The sequence below is a fragment of the Rhinoraja longicauda genome, chromosome 4, assembly GCF_053455715.1.
Source record: "Rhinoraja longicauda isolate Sanriku21f chromosome 4, sRhiLon1.1, whole genome shotgun sequence".
Taxonomy (NCBI): Eukaryota; Metazoa; Chordata; class Chondrichthyes; order Rajiformes; family Arhynchobatidae; genus Rhinoraja; species Rhinoraja longicauda.
The window spans coordinates 52,144,383-52,172,167 of record NC_135956.1 but is presented as its reverse complement, the minus strand read 5'-3'; the positions used below and the strand labels follow the sequence as shown (position 1 = coordinate 52,172,167).

The 27,785-nt window shown below is 43.6% G+C and overlaps 1 protein-coding gene across 1 annotated transcript in view; it reads left to right on the top strand.

The window, feature by feature from the left end:
- The first annotated feature begins 5,690 nt into the window (after window positions 1–5,690).
- The window catches only part of bmp6 (bone morphogenetic protein 6), a 133,270-nt gene continuing 111,175 nt past the window's right edge, over window positions 5,691–27,785 (top strand). Inside the window, exon 1 of the mRNA XM_078397728.1 lies at window positions 5,691–6,221. Within this exon, the coding sequence (XP_078253854.1) occupies window positions 5,795–6,221 (427 nt within the window). The 5' untranslated portion in view covers window positions 5,691–5,794. The remainder of the gene's footprint in view (window positions 6,222–27,785) is intronic.

The following is a 27,785-nucleotide window of genomic DNA, read 5'->3' as shown; positions in this document are numbered from 1 at the left end:
ACTAAAATATCCGTCTAAACAATATAAACTACTAGAAAGTTTTTTTTTGCAAAGGGAAGAATGGATGGGACAAGTTTGATTGTCTTAATTGCATTGCCTAATGTTAGTGTTCTGGCTCACAGCTTCAATTCCAGTGATTATCAATAATTAATGTATTTTTTTTAAAAATGGGAACATTGAGTCCAGTTTGAGGAATGTTGTTTAATCTCATAAACTGGATAAAAATTGTCTGAAAATGAAAAAAAATTAGAAAAATGTTTGTTTTAATGAAGTTGACAACAGTGAAAATTTGTCGTTATTTAACTTGATGTTGATTAATTTTAACATGAAATAGATGTGAGAAAGTTCTCATTAAGAATTGAAATGTTGGTAGATCAATCATCAATTGTTTCATAAAAGAAGGAAAGATGTACGACACACTCAGTAGTTCAAACAGCATCTATTCACAGTAAAACAGGATTAAACTCACCACAGACCAGCTGAGAATGCCCAGCATTTTTCTGTTTTATTTCAGTTCTAACATCTGTAGAAGTTGTTTTTCATTCTTGAACTTAGGGCGGCACGGTAGCGCAGCGGTAGAGTTGCTGCTTTACAGCGAATGCAGCGCTGGAGACTCGGGTTCGATCCTGACTACGGGTGCTGCACTGTAAGGAGTTTGTACGTTCTCCCCGTGACCTGCGTGGGTTTTCTCCGAGATCTTCGGTTTCCTCCCACACTCCAAAGACGTACAGGTATGTAGGTTAATTGGCTGGGTAAATATAAAAATTGTCCCTAGTGGGTATAGGATAGTGTTAATGTACGGGGATCGCTGGGCGGCACGGACTTGGAGGGCCGAAAAGGCCTGTTTCCGGCTGTATATATATGATATGATATGATATGATGATTAGTTGGTCTTTAGGAGACACAAGAGACTGCAGATGCTGGAATCTTGAACAAAAGACAAACTGCTGGAGGAAGTCAGCGGGTCAGGCAGCATCTATAGAGGGAAATGGACAGATGATTTTTTTGGGTTGGAATCCTTCCTAAGCCTAATAGAGAAGAGGAGAGGTAGCTGGTAGAAAGAGATGAGGGGAAGGAGTGGGCCAAGAGCTGGCAAATGTTAGGAAAAAAAACTGCAGATGCTGGTTTAAATGGAAGGTAGACACAAAATGCAGGAGTAACTCAGCGGGTCAGGCAGCATCTCGGGAGAGAATGAATGGGTGATGTTTCAGGTCGAGACACTTCTTTAGACTGGTAAATGTTAGGAGGATCAAGGTAAAGAGGGCTTAATTGGCCGTTGAGTCAGAGGGAAGAGAGATAGGTGCATATAGTAACCAAGGCCGGAGGTGATAAAGTGGAGAAAACAAAGGGGTGTGAATGGTGAAATCTGAGAAGAAAGGAAGGTGGAGACTGAAATGTAGAACCATAGGGAGGGATGGTAGGTAAATGGGAGCTGAGTGGGTGAGTAAATGAGGGGTTACAAGTAGAGAGGATGGGTGATGAGCAAACAGAGGAGAGGAAAGGAACTAGATTATAGGGGCAGGGGGAGTGGAACAAATGGTGTGTGCAGACAGTGGGAGGCTGGGTAGATACGTTTGAGACGGGAGTGATTGACCTGAAATGAAATAATTCAATGTTAATGCCATCGGCTACCCATAAGAAGTATTATTTTTCTAGTTTGCCTGTGGCTGTGGAGAAAGCTGAGGACTGATGGATCATTATGAGAATGTCATCCCTTTGTGGTTGTAAGAAGAGTTAATTTTTTAGAATGGTTTAAACATGTATTTTATGTGAACCAAACCATGTCTCTTTGGTTTTGTGCCTAAAATTTTCCAGTACTTCCTGTCATCAGCTTCCACCAAGTGTTTCGTTGTGGGTCCATGAATTGAGCTTCTGAGTTTGGCTTCTACAGCAGGTATTGTACCTTGCTGAACTATGTATCTGAACAAGATATAGACATGTGGCTGTTTGTTGAATAAATGGGGAATCAAAGAATTAGAGTCATAGAGACATGGAGCAATATAGCATGGAAACAACCATGACGACCAACTTGCCTCCCTAAGCTAGTCCCACTTGTCTGCACCAGATCCATTCTCTTTAAACCTTTCCTATCCATGTACTTGTCCGGGTGTCATTTAAGAATTATAAATGTACCCCCTCTACCACTTTCCCTCGCAGCTCGTGTCATGTACCTTCTCCACTCTGTGTGAAGAAGTTGTCCCTCAGTTTCTCTCCCCGGTTTAAACTCCTCAGCCCTGGCGATAGATTATGGTTATTCACCTTATCTATGCAGCTCATGATTTTACATGCCTCTACAAGATCACCCCTTGGTCTCCTGCACTCTAAGGAAAAATGTTCGAGCCTATCTAGCCTCTTCTTATAACTCAAACACTCCAGACCCAGTAGCATTTTTTTTTTTTGCACCCTTTACAGTTTAATAACATCTTACTGCAGGACCACCAGAACTATACACAGTACCTCAAATGTCTTGTACAACTGTAAAGTGACGTCCCAACTCCGTCACTCAATAAAACATCGTGTGCTGGAGTCACTCATCGGGTTGCTCATCTGGGCGGCACAGTGACGCAGCGGTAGAGTTGCTGCCTTACAGCACCGGAGACCCGGGTTCAATCCTGACTATGGGTGCCATCTGTACAGTTTATAGGTTTTCCCTGTGACCTCGTGGGTTTTCTTCAGGTGCTCCGGTTTCCTCCACACTACAAAGACGTACAGGTTTGTAAGTCATTTGACTTCGGTAAAAAAAATTGTAAAGTGTCCCTAGTGTGTAGAATAGTATTAGTGTGCAGGGCGATCGCTGGTTGGCGTGGACCCGGTGGGCCAAAGCGCCTGTTTCCATGCTGGATCTCCAAACTCTAAAGCGAGGCAGCTTCTGTGAAGGAAATGGATAGTGGAGGTTTTGGGTTGGGACCCTTCTTTAGTCTGAAAACTCCTAGAATTCAGTCGGAAAAAAATGATTAAAATTGATTTTGAAATGACATCTCAATACACTTCATTCATGCCTTCAAGCATCAAGTACTGAAAGTAATTGAGCTGCATTTTCCCAATGAAAAAATACTGGTTGGCATTACCTTATATTTCCTGTGTACAGCACGTGGTCAAATAATTCCTTTGTTGTTTATTCTCAGCCAAGCAATGGAAGATATTTCTCATCTCAGAGCTGTCAGAGTACCAAAGCTGGATGAAATACCCTCAAAGGAGCACGCACGACATGTCCCCCACCAGAGGTGCTACCCCTCCCTGACCACTTCCATTTACCCAACTAGGGGACAGGGACAATGTACAGAACCCACAAACGTGCACATCTTTGGAATGTAGGAGGAACACCCGGAGAAAATTCACAGTCACAGTGAGAACGTTCAAACTCCATACAGACAGCACCCGTAGTCAGGATCAAACCTAGGTCTCTGGTGCTGTAAGGCAGCAACTGATCCACCATTCCATAAGTTTAGACCTTGTCTACTTTCCCCATTTATTTCCCACATCACTCTTGGTTGTAACTGAACAGCCATTTCCCCCCAAGGAGAAGTGACATGAAAATATTTCTTCAGGGCACTCCTTGTTTCAGACTCAACATTTCAGAATCTTTATATAACTTTATATAACTCTCATTCTTTAAACACCACTGTGTATAAACTAGTGTTTATAGAACTACTAAAATTCTGTAATTCCAGCATGGGTTGTGGTTGTGCCAGGCCAGTAGATTTTCAGACCATTGGATGTTATTAAATATCCAAAATATTTTAATTCACTTATTTTTATATACTACATAGCAGAATAATACATTTCCTTGTCATGGCAACATATTCATACTGTGTGGAAACAGGCCCTTCGGCCCAACTTGCCCACACTGGCCAACATGTGCCATCTACACTAATGCCAACTGCCTGCATTTGGCCCATATCCCTCCAAATCTGTCCTATACATACATGTACCCGTCTAATGTCTAAATGTTTCTTAAACGTTGCGATAGTCAACTTAGTAAATTTCAAGGCAGCGCGGGAATTGGGAGCACGGTAAACATCACTGGGCGAGCCAGATGCTGAACCTACAGAATTTCCAGAGTCAGCTAGCGGATTATTAAAGTTTTATAGAATGAAAACTGATCAACCTATCTTCCTGGGTCACTTTAGAAATCAATTCAGCTCAAAAGAAAACAATTGATGACATGGTATTAGCCAGCATGTGGTGTGGGGCCGTGTATCAATCAATGTGCGTTAACCAGCTTGATGCAGGTCCACCCCGGTTAGAAACACCCGACTTGTGTACAGCTTGTCCATAGGAACGAGCAGTTGGGAAAAAGCTGGAAAAGAGGAGGGGCATTGGCAAAGCCTGGCAAGTGATGGGTGGTTACGGGTGAGGTGGGTTTCTGCACTTCATATTCCGTTTGGGCATCTTACAACCTAACGGTATATTGAATTCTCAAATTGTAGGGACGCCCCACTCTCACCTATATTCTTACTACGCTTTCTCACGGACGGAGCCCTGCCGTATCTCGAGGAGGACCCGAAGAAGTGTCTTCGGTATCTGCTTTTCATAGCCCTTACACCAGATGGCGCCTGTGAAAGAGTATTTTCATCTGAAAATACCACCACAAATACAAGGTGTGAAACTCACAAGTAATCGGAACCACCCGGTGTTGCATTGCAGATATGTTTGCTCCTTCGCTCCCACCCGGCTTGTTAAAAACCAAGTGATTGTCGGCATGGTTTACAAAAAAATCTGTAGTTTCGATCCCGATTTATTCCCTTATAGTCAGTCGGTTTATGTAAAAGTGCTGTGCACAATTCAGTCTTTTGGTTTCAGTCAGAATCATGTAATCGTTTGATAAATGACTCGTGCAAAGCGTTGATGGCAGTGACATCAATTGAACAGATTATAAACAATTAATAACTAAATGGTAGAGGAAATTCCCTCTCCGTAAAACACCTATATTTGTAGAAGTCAACTCACTGGCCACTGTATAGGAAAACAAACGCTCTGACTTCATCCCTGCAGATAAATAAAGTGGTGCGAAACTGAATGTTTCCGGCGAAACACCCTGTCCTATTATCACGAAGCAAGGAATGCACCAGATAACGACTAAAATAACATTTAGTTAATGGCCAACTTGGAAAACTGCCCCGATTGTGAATGCTACACTTGAAACGGATGCAGTGACTCGCAATGACAATATAACTCCGCATTCATACCGAGTCTTGGAATAAGAAGGTCGCGAGGCTATTTATTTAAATTAAAATAATGTTTTTAACCTCCCTCTCCTGAGGGAAAGAAACAGAATATTTGACTGTTAGCAAAAAAAATTATCCAAACAATGGATTACTTTACAAGGATGTCATCTCCTTGGCATTGGAATAGTTGGGAGGGAAAAAACGTCATCTAATTTTCTGTAAAACTGAGATCCCAAGTCTTGGGGCTATCAGACGTTATATCCCACTTGCAGCAATGGGCAGCCAGGGTTAGGAGAGAGGGGGCATGAATGGGAGGAGCCCGTTGCAAAAGCCCGCCTTCCCTGGGCGCAAATGTAGCGCGCGGAAAGGATGGAACGTTGTGTTGCTGGTCCGGGCCGTCAATCAGGTGACGTAACAGAGGGGGTTTGGAGTGTTACCTGCTGCGAAGTTCGAATCGTTCATTGATAACATGTGAAGAGCAGAGATAGTGTGGGATACACACAGTACCCCGGGGCCGGCTCACAGTGGATTTATATATATTTATATATATACTTTTAAAAATATATAGGAAAAAAGTTTTCTCTTTTGCTTCACGTTGTAAGTTTTGCATCTGTCCGTTCTGGACAATGGGAGCATTTGCAGTCGAGCGGGGAGTCGCGCTCGGGCTGCTGTGGAGCTGTTGCCTGGTGGTCGAGTGGTTGTCCGTGGCGGGCAGCCTGCTGCTGGACACGGGCAGCCACAGCGAGCTCCACTCCAGCTTTGTGCACCGCCGCCTCAAGCACCACGAGAAGAAGAACATGCAGCGGGAGATTCTCTCCATCCTGGGGCTGCCCCACCGGCCCAGACCTCACTCGCACGGGAAGCACAACTCGGCGCCCCTCTTCATGCTTGACTTGTACAATGCCATGTCCACCGGGGGCGAAGAGGAGGAGGAGGAAGGCTTCTCGCATCAGTACAGACCGGTGTTCACCACGCAGAGCCCGCCGTTGGCCAGCTTGCAGGATAGCTCTTTCCTTAACCAGGCAGATATGGTCATGAGTTTCGTGAACCTAGGTAAGCCGAAACGTTATAAATCTGGCTCAACAGCCATGCACGTTGCACAGATGCACACCAATTACTCACGCATACATCTTACTAAACGCACATGCACACACACAGAGATGCATACCTCTTCCCCGAGCGCACACTGGTTTAAATCCATAGGTCAACAGCAAAGAGCTCGTTTAAAAAAAAAGTGATTACAATGTTTGGAGCTTTCCTTTTTGAACTGATAAGAATCGATATGAAGGCTAAAGAAACGTTCATTTTTACTAGAAGCGATGTTATCAGGTCAGAGTAGTTCGCAGCACCAGTCCCTAAAATTGCATGAATGCTTTTTGTTCTAAATCCACAAAACAAAATATTAAACACGCCCGCATTTGTACTGAGAACGCTAGCGCCAAGAATTACTTTTTTTGTTAGTGCCCATTGATCTCGGCGTGGGTGTCGTCAGGACATGTGCTTTCGGGAGTTCAGTTAGATATCTCCCACCCTGCTGCTGGGGGCTTCCTTTGAATAAACTGTGAAATGCAGCGTAAATTTAAAAAAAAAAAACCCTTTGGTGTGTAGACTCGGAAACATTATTTTGGTGCGAGTTTTAATTCTGCATTGTGAAACGGAATACTCTGTGATAACGCGGGAAAGGGAATTATATTAACTGTAAATGTTAAAGTCATCATCCTGAGTTGTGCCTCGTGTGATTTATGAGGTGTAATACACCTGCTGCCCGTGTTTCCCTGGATGGAAACGAGCCGATTTCATTTTACTGGAGACTAGATTTTCATTCGTAAATGTTACTGTTGCTTTTGGTATTCGTCAATGAAACAGCTTGCAACGTCTCCTACAATGTTGCAATGTTGCAGCTGTAACATTTCGTTAATTGGCACGCATTTTGAAGGGTAATTAGTTGTAAACATGCATTTTAAATGAAGAAAGGTCTCGACCCGAAACGTCATCCATTCCTTCTCTCCAGAGATGCTGCCTGTGTCGCGGAGTTACTCCAGCTTTTTGTGTTTATCTTACATTTTAAAGTGTCGGATCCCTAAGTATTTGAGGAGATGGTTCTCCTCTGTAACGCGGGCCACCATTCTCCACCTCTCGACGTCTTCACTCAGTTTGTGTGGCAACTGACTTGGGGGTCTTCCTGACATAATATTGACATCAGATTATTTGACTCATCTGTTTATTTGCCATAAATCTTGGCTGATGTTTGGAGACTTTACCGATGCAGCTACTGTGTTCCGAAGCGGGGGAAGATTAAAAAAAACTACTGGCAAATGATGCCTGTTAAAGTGGGTTCCCATTGGGCAAATAGTAAGTCTCTGCAGTCAAAACATCCTTGCTTGACGGTGATGTGTTCGGAAAGAACAGGGAAAGGAAATAATTTGGATTTTGCCAGAAAAATACAAAACTATGCTTTTGAAGAAAGCGTGTCCACTTGGTAAACATCAGTTTATCTACACAATTTAATGCAGATTGCCACTTAATTTTAAAGATTTGCATCCCTGTGAGTTAAATTGACGTGAGAGGTGTTTGCAAATATTCATCCAAGTATTTTACTCACACTTGCATAATTAAACCCTTGAAGAGTTTCCACATCTTTTGAGGCCAATCTGGCATTCACTGGGCTTTGTTATGTAGGGTTAGAAGTTAATTTCTAGCTTTCTCTCCCCTGACAGTTCAAGTACTCATTTGAATGCTTCGTAAATGTTATGATTATGAGAGTCTCTGCCTTCACCACCTACTCAATCAAACAACCCTCTGGGCGAAAAAGTCCTTCCTCTGATCCTCTCTAAATCTCCTGCTCCTTATTCCAACTTTATGTTAGATACCTCGACTGTGGGGAAAATCTCCAACTACCTGCCCTGTCTATCCTCTCCATGATGTACATTTCCACCCAGTCCCCCATCTGCCTCTTACACTCCAAGGAAAATAAACCCACCTAACCAGTCTCTGCCCATAATGGAAATGTTCCATTCCAGCCACCATCCTGGTGAATGTTCTCTGCAACTCTGTAGTGCAGTCACTTCCTCCTTGTGTTATCTTCAGATCTAGTTCAACAACTGAAGGTGCCACAATGACAACCAACTCCACTTAATTTAATAGCCACAATGGAGCAGATTCCAAACAATTCTATCCCCAGGAAATATGTACTTTATTTGATCAGACCTTTAGAAAGGAGACGATGAAGAATTTCTTTATTCAGAGGGTGGTGAATCTGTGGAATTCATTGCCACAGAAGGCTGTGGAGGCTAAGTCAGTGGATATTTTTAAGGTAGAAATTGACAGATTCTTGATCAGTACAGGTGTCAGGGGTGATTGGGAGAAGGCAGGAGAATGGGGTTGAGACGGAAGGATAGATCTGGCATGATAAAATGGCAGGGTCGACTAGATGGCCTAATCCGAATGGCCTAATTTTGCTCCTATAACCTGTGAGCTTATCTTGTGCTTCTGGGTGTCGTAGTTCGATAGGCAGAGTTATTCTTTGTGCAGAGAAGATTCTAGCATTTTCTTTTGACTGGCTGAAGTTGGCTTGTTGGTGTGAGTCTGCATCATATTACTTTGGCACAAAACCTTGTGTAAATGTGATGGGCTACTGGGATGCTTGCTGAGTAGTTCTTGTTTAAAAAAATAAATCAGCAGTAAACATAAGCATCTGGGAATACTGATGTAGTGAACAAGATGTCTGGAACTATTATAAGGTAATAATACACTCCGGGGTTTTAGAAGGCTCCTAAACCAAAAGCAGGATTTGTGAGCACGTAGTTCAGAACATCTGTTTTGCTTTGGAGCGTGCAAAAGCAAGATACATTTATTGTGCAGAATTGGCTGTTAAGAGAACAGGTAGTTAACAGTTCTGACTGGTGGTGGTGGTATCGGGATGGTGTTTTCTTTTTTCATTGACTTTGACAGAAAGCTTTTATCAGTGGGAACATGGTAAATGAAATGCAGCTGGACATTTAATCATTTGTACCCATATTCCTAGTCCCATTTTCCTGTGTTTGACCCATATCCCTCTAAATCTTTCCTATCTGTGTACCTGTCCAAGTGTCTTTTAAACGTTGTTATTGTACCTGCCTCAACTACCTCCTCTGGCAGCTTGTTCTGTTCAGCTCGTGTGTGCGTTCCTCACACCCTAAACCCACGCCCTCTAGTTGTTCACTCCCTCTTCCTGGGAGAAATAAACGGCCTGCATTCAGCTTAACTGTACCCCTCATGATTTTATACCCCTGTATAAGATCACCTCTCAGCCTCCTGCACTATTAGCTTGACAAGCCTCTACCTTTCATTTTGTCCCTTGTCCTTCAAACATCCTTGTTAATCTTGCACTTAATGCCATTCTTCCTGTAACAGCCTGACCAAATCTGAGCACACTACTCCAAGTATAACCCCATCAACATCTTGTGCCACTGCAACATAACATCCCAATTTCTATACGCGATGCCTTCACTGATGAAGGCCAGGGGGCCAAAAGCCTTTATCACCAACATGTCTACCAGCGGCACCACGTTCAGAGAACTATGTACTTGTGTTCCTATGTGTAGAACGCTGTTCTACAACGTTCCCCAGACCCTTGCCATTCACTGCACAAGTCCTACCTCAGTTTGACTTCCCAAAATGTAATACCCAGCTGATCAAAATACCATACAGTACAGTGATTAGTTGGAGAAATGGACCACATCCATTCATTGGATGACATGACCACAATGAGTTACTTGAAGGAAGCATCATTGGAATAGAGTTCTATTGACAGTTCTGCAAAGTGACACAACTAGTAGTGCTTCTGCCTCACTGTGCAATGACATAGGTACAATCCGAACCTCCAACATTATCGGTGTGGAGTTGTTATGCTCTCTGTGACCATGTTAGTGTCCTGAATACTCCAGTTTCAGCTCTGCCCCAAAGACTTTCGGGTTGGTAGGTTAATTGGCTGCTATGTTGCCATAGTGTAGGTGAATGGTTGAATCTGGGGGGAGCTGATGAGTCTGTGGTCTCTGTGCTTGATGGTTAGTGCGCTTCAACTGGGATATCAAGCCAGAGGAAGCAGCAAACCGGAGGACTGGGAGAAATTTAGAACTCAACAGAGGAGGACAAACGGGTTAATTAAGAGGGGAAAAAAAAGAGCATGAAAGAAAGCTTGCGGGGAATATAAAAACTGACGCTAAAAGCTTCTTTAGATATGTTAAAAGGAAAAGATTAGTGAAGCCAAATGTGGGTTCCTTACAATCAGAGACGGGTGAATTTATAATGGGAAACAATGAACTGGCAAAACAGTTAAAAGAGTACTTTGTTTGGTTTTATCTTCACTAAGGAAGGCACAATCTCCCAGAAACACTAGGGGACTGAGTATCTAGTGGAGGGAGGAACTGAAGGAATCCACATTGGTCAGGAAATGGTGTTAGGTAAACTGTTGGGACTGAAGGCAGATAAATCCCCAGGGCCTGATGGTCTGCATCCTAGAGTACTCATGGAGGTGGCCCTAGAAGTTGGGGATGCATTGGTGATCATTTTCTAATGTTCTGTCGACTCTGGCTATCCTCCAGTTCACAGGAACTGATTCAATGTAACCACACTTTTTAAGAAAGAAGGGAGAGGAAAAATGGGGAATTTTAGACCAGTTAGCTGTACATCGGTAGTGGGCTTGAGTCAATTGTTAAAGATGTTATGGCAGCGCATTTGGAAAGCAGTGTCAGGATCGGTCAAAGTCAGCATGGATTGGTGAAGGGGAAATCATGCTTGACTAATCTTCTGGATTTTTTTGAGGATGTAACAAGTAGAATGGATAAGGGAGAGCCAGTGGATGTGGTGTATCTGGACTTTCAAAAAGCCTTTGAAAAGGATCCACACAAGAGATTAGTGTGCAAAATTAGAGCACATGGTATTGGGGGTAGGCTATTGACATGGATAGAGAACTGGTTGGCAGACAGGAAGCAAAGAGTAGGAATTATCAGGTCCTTCTCAGAATGGTATGCAGTGACTGGTGGGACCCCAGTTATTTACAATATATATTAACAGTTTTGACGAGGGAATTAAATGTGACATCTGCAGATTTGCGGATGACACAGCTGGGTGGCAGTGTGAGCCACGACGAGGATGCTGTGAGGCTGCAGGGTGACCTGGATAGGTTGGGTGAGTGGGCAGATGCAGTATAATGTGGATAAATGTGAGGTTATCCATTTTGGTGGCAAGAACAGGAAGACAGATTATTATCTGAATGGTGTCAGATTAGGGGAAGAGGCAATGCACCGAGACCTGAGTGAGCTTGTACATCAGTCACTAAAAGTAAGCATGCAGGTACAGCATGCAGTGAAGAAAGCCAATGGCATGTTGGCCTTCATTGTGAGAGGATTTGAGTATGGAGCAAGGAGGTCCGACTGTGGTTGTACAGTGCCCTGGTGAGACTGCACCTGGAGTATTGTGTGCAATTTTGGTCTAATTTGAGGAAGGACATCATTCCTATTGAGGGAGTGCAGCGTAGGTTCACCAGGTTAATTCTCAGGATGGCGGGACTGACATTTGATGAAAGAATGGGTCGACTGGGCTTGTATTCACTGGAATTTAGAAGGATGAGGGGGGATCTTATAGAAACATATAAAATTCTTAAAGGATAGGACATGCTAGATGCAGGAAAAAAGTTCCCGATGTTGGGGGAGTCCAGAACCAGGGGTCGCAGTTTAAAAATAAGGGGTAGGCCATTTAGGACTGAGATGAGGAAAACCTCTTCACCCAGAGAGTTGTGAATCTTGTGGAATTCTGCCACGGAAGGCAGTGGAGGCCAATTGGTTGGATGTTTTCAAGGGAGAGTTAGGTTTAGCTTTGGGGCTAAAGGAATCAAGGGATATGGGAAAAAGGAATAACGGAGTACTGATTTTAGATGATCATATTGAATGGAAGTGCTGGCTCAAAGGGCCAAATGGCCTACTCTTGCACCCTATTTTTCTATGTTTTCTAGCAACCTTTTCTGTGCAATATGACTATGCTGTCTATAGCCAGATATTGAATGGCTGCATCTTGAAAGAAGTTGGTTGTATTGCAACAGAAGAGTTGACAAGGTTGGCTTTGTCAAATGTTATCTCAATATTCAGCAGTCTGAAAGTAAAATGAGTCTACTGAAAGCATTTGCCAGGAGATTTCTGTGGTAGGGATAAAGTAGAAAAACTGATAGTGAAACCCTGTTTGGATGCTGTGGGAGATGTTGGAAGGCCATGGTTCTGTCCTTTGCAATTTTCCTCAACAATTGAGCTGAGGAGTGAGCAGTGGTTGCTCGGGGCAACCGTTTGCAAGATGGACAGTGTTAGCAGTTTATTATTGAAAGGAAAGCTTGGAGAGTAAATGCTGTAAACCATTTGAAGCACAGCACTGGTTGGAGGGGCAGTGCATTCTGAAATGGGTCTCATTGGAAAGGTGAGCGTGGAGAGCAGTTCTTCGCAGGAGCAGTGAGAAAGGACAAAGCGATGGAGGTATTCAGTTAAGACAAGTCGCCAGTGGTAGCTGGTCATATTCTCTCCCTATTAAGACCATCTTTGGATTACATGAAGACACTGGAATTGCAGATGTTGGCATCTTGAGCAAACACAAAGTGCTGGACGAGCTCAGCAAGTCAGGCAACATCTGTGGAGGGAATGGAATGTTACCTGTCCACCCCTTCCCCAGATGCTGCCTAACCTGCTGTGTTCCCCCAGCACTTTGTGATTAGTTTGAAATCCAGGAAGCCTTTTTTGTTGAGGAAGGACATGAAATGCTGGAGTAACTCACCGGTCGGTTCAAGCAGCATTCCCAGAGAACACTTTTTGGGTTGTGACCCTTTTCCTGACCCAAAAGCGTCACCCGTCCTTGCTCCCCAGGGATGCTGCCAAACCTGCTAAGCTACTCCAGAATGTTGTGCCTTTCCTTGGTAAACCAACATCGCCAGTTTCTTGTTTCTAGCTATTCTTGTTGGGCTGTTTGAGGCCCGTAAGGTGACAGAGGGGAGTGCATTCAAGCGTGCTCTCTGAAATGCAGATTTTAAAAAAACCAATCAGGAATTGAGATTGCAAAGAAATGAGCAGTTTTGGTTTTAACACATATGTTTTATAATATTTTATTGGTGTACGAACTTCGTGCAGTTGATGAATTAATATTGTTGAAATGTGGTAAGATCTGTGTGATGATTCAAATTTGCTCATGCTGATTGATGTGGGATTATTCCACCAATCCACAATCCCAGCAGGGAGTTGCATTGACGGAGAGTTGGGATTTGTAATGATCTTGGAGAATGTATGTCTGACCATAAATGTCTGAGTTGGCGGTGGGTGGAATCAGCGATGATGGAGGAGGAATAGAAGTTGTGCAGGAAGTGTTCTTTTATGATGTATTGTGCATTCTTTGTAGGTGTGTCAGTGTCACGTTTCTCAAGGCCACATGAATGTACGATACTCAACCTATCCTGCAGGACATTCCTGAATTGTGAAAGCTGGTTGCTTTTTCTCCCCTAGAGGCAATTTCCATTGGCTTTATCAGGACTAAACACTTGATAATTGCTTTGGCCATTATCTTGTTCCTGTGGAATTTCCATCTCTGTGGCAAAAATCCTGAAACCCGAAACAGCACCTATCCCTGTCCAGAGATGCTGCCTGACCCGCTGAGTTACTCCAGCACTTTCGTAAGATCATAAGTGATAGGAGCAGAATTAGGCCATTCGGCCAATCAAGTCTACTCCACCGTTCAATCGTGGCTGATCAATCTCTCCCTCCTAACTCCACTCTCCTGCCTTCTCCCATAACCCCTGAAACCCACGTCTTTGTGTTGTCTTTCTGGCAAGGATTCTTGATGGCCCTGTGTTTGTGTCTCTGTATACCTCTCTGACGGTGTACGGGTGCGTGTGTGTGTGTGTGTGAGATTTTGTGTGTGCGCATATATAAAAAAGAGAACCTTGGAGTACCTGAGATTCTTACAGGCACTTTAAAATGCTAGCCCCTATGCTTTTCCCATGTAGCAGGTTTACTCTGACACCAAGAGGGTTCTCTGTTCATGAATGGCTTTTGATGTCGTGCAGATGGTTGCTGGGTCTCCAGAACTTGCTTTGACTCATTGAATGTGGAAACTTGCACAGGCAAGTTAGAAGACTAATATTTCATAGGTAGAGAACGCTGAAAAAAGGAGCAGATTAGGCCCACTCCATCATTCAGTACGATCATTATCTCTAACATATTTCCCCTCTCTCCCCCAACCCTTTGATGTCTCTTGTACTTTGAATCTATTTAACTGAGATAAATTGATGCAAAAAATGTTTTGATGGAAAACCAGAATTACTACTGAACGAGGACACTCTAAATAAAAAAAGACACAAAGTGCTGGAGTAACTCAGCAGGACAGGTGGCGTCTCTGGAGAACATGGATAGGTGACGTTTTGGATCAGGACCCTTCTTCAGACGTCCTAGAAACATAGAAAATAGGTGCAGGAGTAGGCCATTCGGCCCTTCGAACCTGCACCGCCATTCAATATGATCATGGCTGATCATCCAACTCAGTATCCCGTACCTGCCTTCTCTCCATATCCCCTGATCCCTTTAGCCACAAGGGCCACATCTAACTCCCTCTTAAATATAGCCAATGAACTGGCCTCAACTACCTTATGTGGCAGAGAATTCCACAGATTCACCACTCTGTGTGGAAAAAAAAACGTTCTCATCTCGGTCCTAAAAGACTTCCCCCTTATCCTTAAACTGCGACCCCTTGTTCTCGACTTCCCCAACATCGGGAACAATCTTCCTGCATCTAGCCTGTCCAACCCCTTAAGAATTTTGTAAGTTTCTATAAGATCCCCCCTCAATCTTCTAAATTCCAGCGAGTACAAGCCGAGTCTATCCAGTCTTTCTTCATATGAAAGTCCTGCCATCCCAGGAATCAATCTGGTGAACCTTCTCTACTCCCTCTATGGCAAGAATGTCTTTCCTCAGATTAGGAGACCAAAACTGTACGCAATACTCCAGGTGTGGTCTCACCAATGCCCTGTACAACTGCAGCAGAACCTCCCTGCTCCTATACTCAAATCCCCTTGCTATGAATGCCAACATACCATTCGTCCTGACCCTAAATGTCACCAGTCCATGTCCATGTCCTGACCCATTGAGTTACTCCAGCTCTTGTCCTTTTTCTTTGTAAACCAGCATCTGCAGTTTCTTTTTTCTGTACTTTAAATCAGTATGGTACAAGAAGGTGTGAAGTGGTTCAGGAGTAGTGTTCCAGTGGTTAGAGGATTGCATGGAAGAGGCAGCAGAATGGGGTGCTAGGTGCGGTGTGATGTGTGTAGCGTGGAAAGCTGAAATTTAAATAACATTCAATGTTCAATTTAGCATTGATCATTGTTTCTCCCTGCATAGATGCTGCCTGACCTGCTGAGTGCTGCATTTTCTATTTTATTTTGTAAGAAACAATGCTGTGTAACTGCTTCTCATAATAAACATATCACAGTCAGAGGTGAAATATATAACCTGACAACACGATTGGCTGATTTTGAGATTGGAAGAACATGTTTTTCACTGTTATCTGGCGAAGCCCAGTGATATGTTTTGACACCAAGGCTGATTTCCATCTGTCCTATGGTTTGTAAAGCACGTGGGCAATTTTACTACAGCCCTGAAATCTGCAGGGAGAATTGTGTGTTGTGCATGACAAGAGCTACCTTATTTTTATTATACTGTGGGGAAAACACAGCGAGAATGATTGAATGGATGGTGGGAGGGGATTTGCAAACATTAGCTGCTTGATTTCAGATTATCATCCAGGAGTAATTATACCTTTTTTTCCCACTCTGTAAATGTTTAAATTGGACTGGGTTAAATATTTTGTTCCTGGGGTTTTTTTAATGTTTTGTTTCAATTTGCATTATTGCTGTCCTGGGCCTTATCTGAACAGTCCACAAGTGTTTGTGGTGTTTTGTTATCTTTAATGTCCTTTTCTGTTGCTTTTCATACTTCCCATTGTGTACCCAGGATCGTATTTCCTTGTGACGCATTATTTGACTCTTTTCTATTGGCTGCTTCACTGGTTTCTGAGGCAAGGAGACTTTGCATACCAAGTAAACCCATGACTGCAATTAATTACGCTTTTATCTACATAGTAATCATTCTTGTTCTCTATGGGAAGATCAATGGTCTAGGCATTTAGAGGAAGTATTCCAGTATGTTGCCACCGAGGGATTTTTAAACAAGGAATCTTATATAATATTTCGAAAACTGATTTATGACAAATCATTTATTTATGCAGACCACACAGGATGTGGAATGTTACAAAATGCTGTTAGTTTTCCTCGCTGTGAATCTTATTGTGGAGTTATATAGCCCAACCCGTCTATGCCTACACTGGTCCCATTAACCCGCGTTTGACCCATTTCTCTCCAAACCTCTCCTATCCATTTCTTATCTTTGCCAGGCAAGAGTTTTTACGGCACAAGTGCTGTCGGGCAGTCTTTCAAAACTACAAATAGTTCTGTGAATGTCAACATGTGGCAAGCCTTGTGTTTCCAGCTGCCTATTGCAGATGTAGCCTGGGGCTGCTCTGCATTTAAGAATTACACAGCCCCCAGACACATAGTGTCACTCTTTGGCACTAGTGTCCCAGATTCAGTTCTTGACCATGCTCCAATACCTCATTTGGAACATGATCCAGGTGACCTCCTGCCACCATATTCCATCGCTCCTTGATGATCTGCCCTTGACTGTGATGCCAGGTTTCCCCCAATACTTAAGATAGACACAAAATGCTGGAGTAACCCAGCGGGTCAGGCAGAGATTACATTTCAGTTTGAGTCTGAAGTAGGATTCGGACCTGAAACATCACCTATTCCTACTCACCAGAGATGTTGCCTGACCTGCTGAGTTACTTCAGCATTCTGTGTCTATCTTTGGTATAAACTAACATCTGCAGTTCCTTCCTACTAATTTTGGCCCAATGCTTGGCAGCTTGTACACAGCACTTTAGCACCTTCTCCATAAAAACGGGGGTGGTGATGTGAAGGGGGCTCAAAAGAGTCTGATCATCCCTCCTTAAACATCATTCATGGATTGAATTGCCAGCATCTTTTTTTAATATGTAAAAAATATTTATGTAGCCAATGATCTCATGAGGGAGGTGACCATGTTGCAAGGACTACAGCACACAAAGGAAGAGCAAAATTAACAGCTGTGGATTGTGGATGTGTCTGTGTTTTTTGATCAAAATTGTTAATTTGGCTCCATTACATGGTTTGTGCATTAGCTCAGTAAATATGGGCCTCCCTTAACTCTCAGTGCACACTTCAAATTCTTCTTTCCAGAGGGAAAAAATATTTGATGATTTGACTCTTCTAAAAAATATATAAAGAGAAAGAAATTCATTTTTAGAGCTGCAGGACTGGTAAATAAATACATTGTGTTTAGTTTGGATTATATCCTGATTTTTCTTTTTTGTTCTTCTGGAAATGGGAAATGTTCAAGGCTAATGCAAACCTTAAAACAGTGGAATTCTCTAGCAGTCTAAAGTATGCTAATCTGCTTTTTAAAACATCGGCAAATTGTCTGGATTTAGTATTCACCAAGGGGCCAAATGTGGGCTGACACCATCTTGTCCCATGGGGGTTTCTGCTTTTATGGAGGAGAGGGTGCTAAAGGTGAAATGCCTGTGGAGAAAATTAAATTTCCGTCAGCCAGGTGGTGAAGGATACAACACAAGGGCCTAATCATCAGTTCCCTTGAAGACCTTTATTCAAGGTCCATTTTGTGCAACTCCTTTTCAGGCTCCATCCAGCCCCCGGTCCTCCTCTTCTCAAGGCTGATCCCATGCGTGTGGGTTGAAGGGAATCACCAGCTGCTGTAAACAACCTAGTTGCAATGAATGCGAATTGATATAAATCACACGGATGCGGTTAGCACAGATGAGAACGTCAATTGCTTAACTCGGCAGATCAGGAAGCTTTATGCAGGAATTTCCCTCCTAGAAGCCATGTGGCTGGGCCAGTTTTGTAGAAGGATTGGATTACAGTCTAGCCATAGAAAATGGAGCAGTGATGGGTGGAATGGCATTTTCTCATTCCATTTACAATTATCGTCATTCAGTGTGGGTGAGTATAATGGAGTGTTGGAATGTTGTGTGTTGTCATCTAGGAGCTTGTGGAGGAAGTTGTAGGTTTCTGGATCAATTCTGGTTGCTGGTGAATAACCTAATTTGAATGATTTGTATTCCTTTTGAATGCAATATAGCTGGTTTAGACATATGACATAGTTAGACAAAGACCAAAAAAAAAATTATTAGGTGACATGAAAGGTTTGGAATGATATGGACCAAATGCAGGGAAATGGGACCAGCTTAGATGGAGCATCTTGATTGACATGGACGAGATGGGCCAAGGCCTATTTCTGTGTTGTCTGACTCTGTGACCAGCCACGAGAAATATCACTTGTACTGTGAATGTATCTTAATTTTTTGTTGTGGATTTGAGGTATGGAACTTGGGCCGGAGAGATCAATGCAATGTTGTGACTGTGAGCTAATTCATAAGTTCATAAGTGATAGGAGCAGTATTAGGCCATTTGGCCCATCAAGTCTACTCCACCATTCAATCATGGCGGATCTATCTTTCCCCCTTAACCCCGTTCTCCCCATAAACCACGACTAGTTTCCTGATGTAAACAACACTGGGGATTACCAATAAATCCTTGCTGGTGGTTTATTGAGGGAAATTGGCTAGCGAGATCTGCTCAATTTACTTTATTTCAATTATGCTTCTCTACTTTGTGGTCCAATGCTTGCAGGTTTACTCTGGAAAGATCATGTTCTGCACAAAAGTTGTCGTGGAGCAGTGGGAAGACTGAGAGGTGGTGGATGATCTGCCTTTCTCTCTCTCTCCCTCTCTCTCTCTCTGTCCCTCTCTGTCTCCACAGATCTTGAGACTGATGAATACCCCTCTCACTTGTCCTTCATCTGCTGATTCACATGTGGAGGAAGTATAGACACACCCTAGGTGGTGTATTAGTCAACTAGCTTACCTTAACCCAAGCAACTCCTCAGTGGGATTGTTGTCCTGGATGTCAAGGTCCTGGAAATTGTGAGTCATGTCTCCCATGGATGTGGTGTACCCCACCCTGCATGAATTGAGGTGTTCATTCAGGCAGGGATGTGGAAAAACTGATTCCAGGAGGACAGGGGAACTGCCTCAAGGATGTTTTCAAATATGATGTTATTACAACGCATGAGATGCCCTGGCCCCATACACACTCAAATTGGTGGAGTAGGGAACATGAATGCATCGAGCAATTTAAGTCTCCCCAGGAAGTCGTGAACAATGAGCACTACGTTTCCAACAATCCACCTGCCCACCACACCTGTGTCTGAGTCAGTGGGTGCCGCATTGGACTTCAGTTACTCCAAACCCCAGAATTTGGAGTATTGCGTGCAGTTCTGGTCACTCAATTACCGAAAGGATGTGGAGACTTTGGAAAGTGCAGAGGAAATTTACCAGAATAATGCACGGATTAATGGGTATTAGCTAAAGGGAGAGGTTGGACAGACTTGGATTGTTTTCTCTGGAACGCTGGAGGTTGCAGGGAGACCCAACAAGAGTATGTAAAAAATAATGAAAGGCTTACATAGAGTAGACAATTGGAACCTTTTTCCTAGTATGGAAAAATCTAATACTAGAGTGCGTATAAGATGAAAGGGTCAAAGTTTAAAGGCGAAGTGTGGGGCATGTTTTTTACACATAGGGTGGTGAGTGCCTGGAATGTGCTGCCTGGGGAGGCTGAGACAGATACGTTAGAGGATTTTAAGAGACTTTTGGAAAGTTATGTGGATATGAAGGGAATGCAGGGATATTGGTTATGTGCAGGCAGACAAGAGTTGATCTTGGCATCGTGTTCGGCACAGACATTGTGGGTGGGAAGGGCCTGTTCTTCTGATGTACTGTTCTATGTTAAATGTTCTCACTTCAGAGTTGGAGTTGAAGCAAATCATCCTGGATCCTGAGGAATTCACAAGAAGTAACAGGCCTCCTCTGCATTCCCAGCTCTGATTTCTCTTTTATTTATCCAGCTTTGTAATGTGATACGCTTCTGTTATTTTCCACATCCCAAAAATCAGAGTAAATAGATTTTTCATATCTACACCTAACCAAATTTTTAAAGCCTTTAAAAATATTGTTCATAACCATGTCGGTTGAACATGAAAAATAATACATGCAGACAAAACAAAACTGGTCTATCAGCAGAGCTGCCTACTCAACACTTTCCTGTTTGTGCTTTATCAGACTTTGTCAGTTGCTGCCAAGCCAATCTTATCAATTCCCTTTTACGTCCAAAAGACTTTTCCTGATTGTATCTTTTTATTTTAACCTCTCGTTGTGAATGCAACTTTGGTATGCAACACCTACCGCTTAGACTGAGATTTCAGGCATTTATTCTTTGAGATATAGGCAGTAAACAACATAAAGGAAACGACTGTTAAGTGGAGCAAGGGAATAACTGATAGACAGTTACTCCTGGCACAGCAGGTAGTGCTGGACCAGCGCAAGGTGTCTTGGGGTTTTCCAGTTGCCACCCACAACCTACACCCACCAGGGACTGAAACTAGGATTTCTTTGATCAATGAGTTTCAGTGCCACGTTAATGCTGTTAACTGCAAAATTGTTGGTTTCTTTTCATAAATAGCACAAAAATCGAGATAGGTTCTGTAATGTGAGCTTGATGCCCTGTGCAAATTGTGTGCATTTCCTCAGAGCCTCAGCAACAGATGGGGACTGAGCTGGTCAAACTGCCCGGGATGCAGGATTGCTGAGTGTAGAAATTCTTTATATGCAATAGCGGCATTAACCGCTTTGTATGGACCAAAGATGTTGCAACCACATCTCGAGGAATTCCCATATATATTACCACGTGGAATACTGATATCAGGCCACATGGGTTACTAGGAGAGCAGATCAAAACTTGGTCAAAGAGAATCTTGAAAGTTGGAGACATAGAATCATAGAAACATAGAAAATAGGTGCAGAAGAAGGTCATTTGGCCCTTCGAGCCAGCACCGCCATTCATCGTGATCATGGCTTCCCGCAACAAGAGGGACAGAAAGCTTTGCCTCGAGGACAGTTCATAACATCAAAGACGCAGACCACCCAGGCCATCTCCATGCTGCACATCGTGAGAACCGTCACCTTCAGGTTCAGGAATAGCTTCTTCCCATCGACCGTGCAGTGGAACAGCGGGGGTGTTGGAGTTATTTAAATAATGTGGGACTGGAGTCACACCTAGGACAGTCCTAGTCAGTGCTGCAAGTTTGCAACAACACTGGCCGATGAATTGGAGGCAAGGTGGGCGTTTGCAGCAAATTGCTATCTGTGGAATTCTCCGCCTCAGAAGGCAGTGGAGGCCAATTCTCTGAATGCATTCAAGAGAGAGCTAGTCAGGGGGTATGGGGAGAAGGCAGGAACGGGGTACTGATTGAGAATGATCAGCCATGATCACATTGAATGGCGGTGCTGGCTCGAAGGGCCAAATGGCCTCCTCCTGCACCTATTGTCTATTGTCTATAAATGTAACCAATTTGACCAGAAACTTCTGCACCCTCTCCAAAGCTTCTACATGCTTCCAGTAGTGGGGTGACCAGTGCAGCACAGTGGCGCAACAGTAGAGTTGCTGCCTTACAGCGCTAGAGTGCTGAGTTTGATCCTGACTAAGGTGTCGTTTGTATGGAGTTTGTACATTCTCCCTGTGACCACGTGCGTTTTCTCCAGGTGCTCCAGTTTTCTCCCACATTGCAAAGCAAGTTTGTAGGTTAATTGACTTCCGTAAATTGTTCCTAGTGTGTAGGATAGAACTATTGTACGGGTGATCGCTGGTCAGCATGGACTCAGTGGACCGAAAGGCCTGTTTTCACCCTGTGTCTCTAAACTAAACTAAAGAACTTCACACAATTTTCCAAATGCAGCCCAACCAATGTTTCATAAAACTGCATCATGACTGTCTGACACTTATTCTCAATTTAGATTTCTATTCGCTCGTGAATGTCGATTCATATTCCTTCCAACTCTTCTTTAGGTTTCCCTTGAATAACACTATTCCATTTACAGTAGAACACTGTTACCTACTCTTTTGGGAGATTGCTTGCTTTCAAAGTGCAGTATATGATTCATTTGTGGCATTTTGGTTTTCACATTGAACTTTTGGATAATATCAGGATTCTAACTGCTTTGGACACTGAGTTCGAGATTACTGAACAGTATTTACATACTTGGAAAACTGTTCTTGCCAGAGAAATATTAAATGAATTAGCAGAATCTGCCATATGCCCTTTGCATTTTCCATAGTTCTTATTTTTTTTATATGTATATATGAATATTTCCAAGGTCAATCGTCTGCAGGAAGTGGGAAACTCCTGGGTGTGTGGTTTATGGACTAAACGCAGTATAGTCAAACTGCATTAACTTTGTCATGCAAAATAGTTTTTTTTCTTTTTCTGGCCAGCTGCACTGCACGATTTTGTATGAGTGCAGAGCTGTTTGTGACTGATGTGATCTTGGTTGGGTCAACTCGAGGAAGCTGAACAAAATCGCTCCTTTGACACCAGCCGCACAGTAATGCTTGCAAAACGAACCCTTGCTAATTTTCTTATAATAAACTTCCCATATTTAGCCATCTTGGGATGTTAGAGACTTTACGTGAATACAAGCTGCTGTTGACGCTGAGCCAAGTAGTCTCGTCATGCAGTTGCCAACATCTGCTACAACTGGCATTTGGACACTGGGAGAGCATTCTCGGAGCAGATGTCCCTGATCTAGTACAGAAAGCAGAAACCATCCAAGGTGTTGCAGCTGCTTGAAAGTAAGTCACGCTTTGGAGAAGCTGGAAACACTGGTTCAGAAGTAGCCATGGTGTAGGGTGCACAATGATCCTAAAGAGCACAAAGGGGAAGAAGCAAAAACTGGTGAATAAATATAATGAACTGTTAGGTGGTGGATGAATGATAACTGAACGATAGATGGGTGGATGCTCGACACAGACAGAAAGACACTCCTCAATGCCACAAAGAACTATCTGTTCTCCCTTGGTTGCTCTCCTGGTGTCTCGGGGAACGTGTGTCCCTGATGCCCTGCGTCACCCTTTATTGCTACCTGCTCTGTTCCTGATGCCTGCTCTGCAAATCCTGCTGCTAACAACACTTGCCCATTTACTTTCCCCTGTGCCCCCTCCCTGGGCAATGCTTGGACATGTGTGAGACAACAGCTTGCGTGCATTCTTCGAACCTTGTCTGCTGTAGTGGTATCAGGTTCCCATGCCAATGGTGGAATCGTGCACGCAGAACGAGATCACTTTATTGTACACCTCTATTCTGTTTGCAAAGAAGCCAAGTTCTATCACACTGCAGCTTGAAACTATTTCCCTGTCTCTCCCTCCCATCCGTATCTCTCTCTCTCTCTCTCTCTCTCTCTCTCTCTCTCTCTCTCTCTCTCTCTCTCTCTCTCTCTCTCTCTCTCTCTCTCTCTCTCTCTCTCTCTCTCTCTCTGTCTCTGTCTCTGTCTCTGTCTCTGTCTGTGTCTGTGTCTGTGTCTGTGTCTGTGTCTGTGTCTCTGTCTCTGTCTCTGTCTCTGTCTCTGTCTCTGTCTCTGTCTCTGTCTCTGTCTCTGTCTCTGTCTCTGTCTCTGTCTCTGTCTCTGTCTCTCTCTCTCTGTCTCTCTGTCTCTCTGTCTCTCTCTCTCTCCTGACATTTCTGGGGAAGGTTGAACGCGAGCAGTTGTACTTTGAGTTGGACGGATCCCAATGGAATGCTGCCAGCAGGTGATCTCACCTGTGTTTAACTTACAGGATCCAGGCTGGCACTCTGCTGCATAATTGAAGAACAATTAGGGCTGTAGGCCTGCGGCCAAGATGCAGGACCAAGACCTGTCTGCTGAAGTCAACGATCCAGTGGAATGGTTTTGAAAAAGGGCGGGGAGATATTTATCCCAGCTATCTATGAACCCGTATCAATGAAGCGGATTCTCTGATTATTAACCCGTTGCAGTTGTTGTAGCGATTGCTGTGCGTGTTAGCATGTTTCCTACATTGTCACGGTATCTGAATAAATCATCGGGCATCTGGAGAGAAATAGAGGTTAATGGCTCAGGCTGATGGGCTTGCATTTGAACAAATCACAGCATTGTTGGTGGAGTGCTCTGGTGTGTGAGGTGGTAAAAGGAACATATTAAATCTGAATTGGGTGACGTTTCGAGTCTCAACCTTTCTTCAGACTGTCTGAAGAAGGGTTTCGGCCCAAAACGTCACCCATTCCTTCTCTCCAGAGATGCTGCCTGTCCCGCTGAGTTACTCCAGTTTTTTGTGTCTATCTTTGGTTTAAACCAGCATCTGCAGCTCCTACATATTAAATCTGAATGGTGAGCCTTCAAATTACTGAGCTGCCTTTATCTCATTGGAGAGTCTCAAATGCAAAGATATAGTTACACGTCACTTAAAGGTGAGTTATACAGGAAGTTCATCTCTCAAGATGGTGAATCTCTGGAATACTCTACTATAGGCTGAACCATTGATCTATTTCTTTAACTGCCCCCAATTTCTAGAAGATTCGGGTATTGGGAAATGGCACAGAGGAGAAGCTGAGGCTTGGCGGGGTTTAGCCTTGCAAATACAGCACACCCTCGTTATTGCAGACCTGCTTATAAGGGATATCGGTTATAGTGGACTGTCAGAACATAGCTAGTTACCCTGCAGAGCGTATTGAAATTGACGAGGCATTCGCATTGACAAGCAATCACTTCAATTGACACGTATCTCCATTATACGACGTGACAAAAAGCCTTTAGTATTTTTAACTTGAAGTAACAAAAACACATTTTTATCTGTTAACAAGAACCTTGTATTTGTAAACAGCCGCATTGTTTCACGGAAGTGCTGCTAGGTGGTTGGAGTAAATTCCTTACCCGGTTATAGCGGACAATCGGCAATTACGGACACCATTCCCCCCCTCTCATGCTCTGTTATAACGAGGATTTACTGTGTTGAATGGCAGGGCAGGTCTAAGGGGCCAAGTGGGCTCCTATATATCTGCAGGACCTTTTTTACACCACCTGAGGTGACAGGAACTCGATTCAACTTCTGCGGCAAAAGATGGCATCTGACACTGGGGAACTCCACTCCACTGGTCGGCATGGATTTCTGCGCTCGGTTTCCTGGAGCAGGACTTGAACCCACAACCTCAGTCTCGAGAGGTTAGCTTTACAAACTGAGCCGTGGCAAAAGCCATTAGAAAGCAGCTGCTTTATTTAAAAATGTTACGTTCGGGACCCCAAGGAAATGTACATATCTTACTCCTGACAGGAGCTTCCCTTCCAAGCATGTGGATAAAGTAATTTCACTTTTTTACGGAGCACCACCTGTTTCTGTCGCTGTTGTTGCCGTCAGGTTGCAGCTTTGTGGGGTCGCCTGTGGGTCGTGGACGCGGCCAGCTCCAGGAATGCTGGCGCTCAGCAGCAAATTACAAAACCTGCAAGAACCTCGGCCACATCTTGTCCTTCCCCTCGCTCCAGTAACATTTTCTTTTCTTTAAAAAAAACCCCCAAAAAACTCTGTGTTCTCCACCTTTTAAACCATTTTCCCGGGATATTTTCAAGACCTGCTTTCCAAAGCGGGTTGAAATTGGAGTGAAAACGGAAGGCAAGATGATTTTGATGCACGTTGATTTTAAAGGGAAAAGAATCGTTGTTTTATAACTGGAGATGCAAGCAACTGCGGATGTGGGTTTACAAAAAAAGACACAAAGTACTGGAGTAACTCAGCAGGTCAGGCGGCATCTTTGGAGAACATGACGAAGATTGGGCCCCTTCGTCAGATTCTATAGTCAGTCTGACTAGGTTTTATAACTGATGTGTGTGGATTATTTTTGGATGAATTGTTGTCGTAGCCTCACACATTGGGTAGACATGGCTCCATTGGTCACCATGACGCTTATGACCTGCAGGAAACAAAGATGAACATAGACTATTTTTCTTCTCCTGTCGGTGTGTGGCTATCTTGCCAGTCACATGATCTGCATGGTTGTCATGTTATCTTATTTCAAGGGTATGCATAATCTGCACAGGATTTATTTCACCAAATTCACCTTTCACACTTCTTGTCTCTTGGAATGAGGAAAGTGGATAGGAGAATAGAGGAGGGCCTTGGCCTCTCGTTGTTATTACAAGGGTTGAACCTCTCAGCGTTATCTCTGTTTGCCATCTCCAATCCATGGCCGTTGCCATGTTCCATATGTCCTTGTGACACAGAGGAGTCCGTTTGGCCTATTGTCTATGCCAGCTCATATAAAAATCCTATTCCCCCTCCTCCCCACCACCCATTTGCCCAATAACTTATTCTCCCCAAACTCTCGTAATTTCTTCCCAAAATTCCACCACAATTGGGACACTTTGCTGTGAACAATGAACTCTCCCTGGGTGCTCCAGTTTTCTCCCACACTCCAAAGACGTACAGGTTTGTAGGTTAATTGGCTTCAGTTAAGATTGTAAATTGCCCCTAAGGTGTAGGATAGTGCTCGTGTACAGGGTGATCATTGTTTGTTGCGGGCTTGGTTGGTTGAACAGCCTGTTTCCGCACTGTGTCTCTCTAAACTAAACTGTCTTCCTGCATGTCTTTGGGATGTGGGAGGAATCCGGAGCACCAGGAGGAAACTCGCATGGTCACAGGAAGAATGTGCAAACTCCACATGGACAGTACCCAGTGTACAGAATTGAACTGAGGTCTCTGAAGCTGGGGCAGTGGCTCTGCCCTCTGAAATCTTCATCCCTCTTTCCCTTTCTCTGGAAGCAGGCCAAAGCTAAACCAGACTATTTCTACCTTGGCTTCATACATACCAAGGTTCGTCCTATCTCTATCACTCTTCAAGATCTCTGCTCCTCCAGTGCTGTCCTTTGCTCATCCCTGAATTTGATCTCTTTAGTGGCCATTGCCTTCAGCTGCTTGTGATCCAAAGCTCCCTTTATACGTCGTCCCCCTGTCTGCCTCCTCTAAGACTCCTTCAAACCTCCCTCCAAAAAATTTGGCTTTCTGCCTCAATGGCATCAATGTTTGTTTTTAATTTTTAAATGTGCTGTTTTAAAAGGTGCAACATAAAATGGTGGTTGTTTTATTTATCAAGTTTTAACAAGTACGCGCAGAACAATTGGACTAAAATGAACGAATGAAAAGCAGGTGTAAATCTGTGTTTTAAAAAGAAATAGATAATCTTGGACACTAATGCTAAAAATATGGTGATTTCTCCGTCAGGTTGTGTCTAAAGAATAAAAATGTGCAACACTATAGCAAACAGACGACTCTGCTCAATGTTTATCCAACATGAGCTTGATTAAAGGAGAAGGATGGGATAACTGGGAATGATTAGGAAGCTTCAAAGCCTCAGGAATGTTTTTGATGCACAGTAAACCTTGAGCAGAGGAGTCGAGCAGTTTATAAATGGTCGTGTGGTTCCTAAGATTTGAATCGTGCTCTCTCCGTCCCCGGGCCTCCGAATGTATTTTTGTTGCCGGTGATGTGGGGATGGGTGGGTGGCTGGGTCTTAACCATCTCCACTCAGAGCTGGAGGTCGAGAG